General features: G+C 42.1%; 1 protein-coding gene across 1 annotated transcript; it reads right to left on the bottom strand.

Annotated features, from left to right (window-relative positions):
- Positions 1-905: 905 nt before the first annotated feature.
- Positions 906-2,028, bottom strand: LOC121242560. The gene has a single exon (XM_041140443.1). It carries the CDS (start codon positions 1,917-1,919, stop codon positions 1,395-1,397), a length of 525 nt encoding a protein of 174 aa, XP_040996377.1. The 5' UTR covers positions 1,920-2,028; the 3' UTR covers positions 906-1,394.
- Positions 2,029-2,468: the final 440 nt, after the last annotated feature.

Raw genomic sequence — 2,468 nt, 5'->3', positions numbered from 1 at the left:
TAGTTAAGGATACAAACGGTGTAGATGAAATTGGGACAGATTATGGTGTTATAATTGAGGATACTAGGAAAATGCTCAAAAATAATTTGAACTGGTTTGTAAAGTTCACTCATAGGGAAGCTAAAAATATAGCTCATACACTCGCCAAATTGGCTCGCTCTTGTAACGATGAACTTGTATGGATAGAGGAGGGTCCTCCACAGATCAAGAATTGTGTGTTGAGGGAGAAATATTGTAATGATTGATTTGTTGTTAATGAAATATACCATGTTTACTTCAAAAAAGTAATAATAATAAATAACAGAAAATTATTGAAATTTTCAGTTTCCAAACGTCCATGGTTGTGTTTTGTATTTGTGAAGGCAGTAGAATGCATTGAAAAAAATAATTTACATGTATTTTTTGGATGTTTGGAAATGCCCTTTCGTTCAATGCTTCTGAAAAACTAAAAGCCTTAAAAAAACTTTGCTTGACAAGTTAAAAAAAAAAAAAAAAAATTGGACTGGTTTGGTAAAGGTATCATCCGACCCAGTCCAATAGAGAGAGGCTTATGCAACTAGACCGAGAAAGGTAAAAGCATCCAACAAGTTATTCTCAAAACACGCCACAGAGAACCATGGCGTGATTGTGCATAAACTCGGATTCTGAAGCAAGGCACCTCCCAAAACACCTGGGAGAAACAAATGATTCTGAGCTCTCACTCAAATGCAGATTGCAGCCAATATTTTTCCATATTTTTTTTTTTTTTTTCCCAATATAGGGGGAGTCAGATGATTTCCAAAGACACTAATCTTCCCCAGAATTCACTCACTTCTTCTGCAATGAGATCATATGCATCATCAATAACAACAGTAAAAGTTAACACAAGTTAAAGAGGGAGAGAGGGTAAAAGCAGAGCTCATGCACTACTCAATCTAGATCTTATAATTCTTATTCTTTCTGTAAACTGGCACAACCCCACAACATGATATTAAGGATTAGCACATACAGAAATCCTAAATCAACTTCAATGAAACCCCAACACCCACACAGACAGACACGCTGTGCCCTGTATATTATTAAATACCCACATCGACCATACCATAAAAACAAGCTATAAGAATAAATAAGTTAGCAAACACTAGCCATCCTATTGTTAATCTTCGAGAAAACTCTGAAACTACTTTCACTCTCCTTTTGTCCTGCCGGGTAGGAGCGATTGATCCAATCTCCGCCGATCAACTTCCAGCAAGACAATTCGAAAAGATATTGATACAATTTAACTAATTTACTTCGATCGCACTCCAAAGCCATCCTCTTGAACAAAAACATGAAGAAGAAAGACATCAGAGAGCCATGTATAACAATCACCAATACGAGGACCTCCGACTTTTCAGGCTGATGACAAAAACCCATCATACTGAATCGAGGCGCAAAATCCGGCGCAAATCACTTGTTGCCGAGCCGCTGTTCTTCCCCAAGAAGCCCGGGACAGGAAGGGAACATGGAGGCGGCGACTCGACGACTGAAGATCCGCCGTAGATTCCATCGTTTAACTTGAATTCGGAAACCCTAATCTGCCTCTGGACGGTCTCCGGATCCGGACCCAGCCGGTCGGTGGATCCCAGCACCAAGTTCAGATCTCGTTCCTTCTTCGCCCTCAACTTCCGATTATCACTAACCTTCGTCTGGCTCAACGTCTCGCCGCGCTTCAGGATCCTAACCTGGCCCACGACCATGTTCTTGGCAGGAACCATGGCCACCAGGGAACGATCTCGATGCTGAGGACTGGATTGGATAGACGGGGGAGATCGCCTACGTCGGCGGGAGTGGGAGCCTTTAGGACTAGAACTATGGGGAGATTTGAGAGGAATTGCTAGGATTTCTGGGCAAACCCGGGTCTGAAGATAGCTGTGGGAAGGAAGAATCGCAGTGGCCATTTCAACCGAGGGAGGGGAAAGGGAAACGATGGCTTTAAGGAAAGCGATGACTTCAAGAAGCAATTGAAAAACCAGTGGTACGATACAGGGAATGAGAGTACGATAGAGCGTTATTTATAAACTTTTCTTTCGGGGATTGAAACCCGCGTGAGGATTTGAACCGGCTAGAGCGGTGAAAAGATTACCCGCAGGGCACGTAAATACAGTCACGGGACGATTTCATGGAATAAATTTAACGAAGTCGGTTACGTGACAGTATTTTTGCACTCGATTGCTCTCAAATTAACGAAAAAGGACAAGAAAACGGGGCAGTCTGGTGGTGGAGTTGTAATTTAAGTGTGATTAATGGGTAATAATCGAAGAGGGTGAAAAGTTTTGTTGTCGTGAAAGATAAGACCATCTTCCTGAGAGGAACGTGACTGGCAGCAGACAAAGTCGATCTTATCGAAACAAGTCGTGGGTCAACCCGCTGGATGGTTCAAGTCACCGACTTGACAATGAAGTTGCCCGGGTCGAATATATTCCCCAACCTTTTTTGTTTTCTTTTTC

This window comes from Juglans microcarpa x Juglans regia, chromosome 8D (assembly GCF_004785595.1).
Source record: "Juglans microcarpa x Juglans regia isolate MS1-56 chromosome 8D, Jm3101_v1.0, whole genome shotgun sequence".
Lineage (NCBI taxonomy): Eukaryota > Viridiplantae > Streptophyta > Magnoliopsida > Fagales > Juglandaceae > Juglans > Juglans microcarpa x Juglans regia.
The sequence above is the reverse complement of the archived record's forward strand: the minus strand, read 5'-3'. Positions and strand labels throughout refer to the sequence as shown.

Bases quoted from the DNA above. Each gene is read 5' to 3' on its own strand.
- LOC121242560 (XM_041140443.1), bottom strand. From the start codon at position 1,919: ATGGCCACTGCGATTCTTCCTTCCCACAGCTATCTTCAGACCCGGGTT.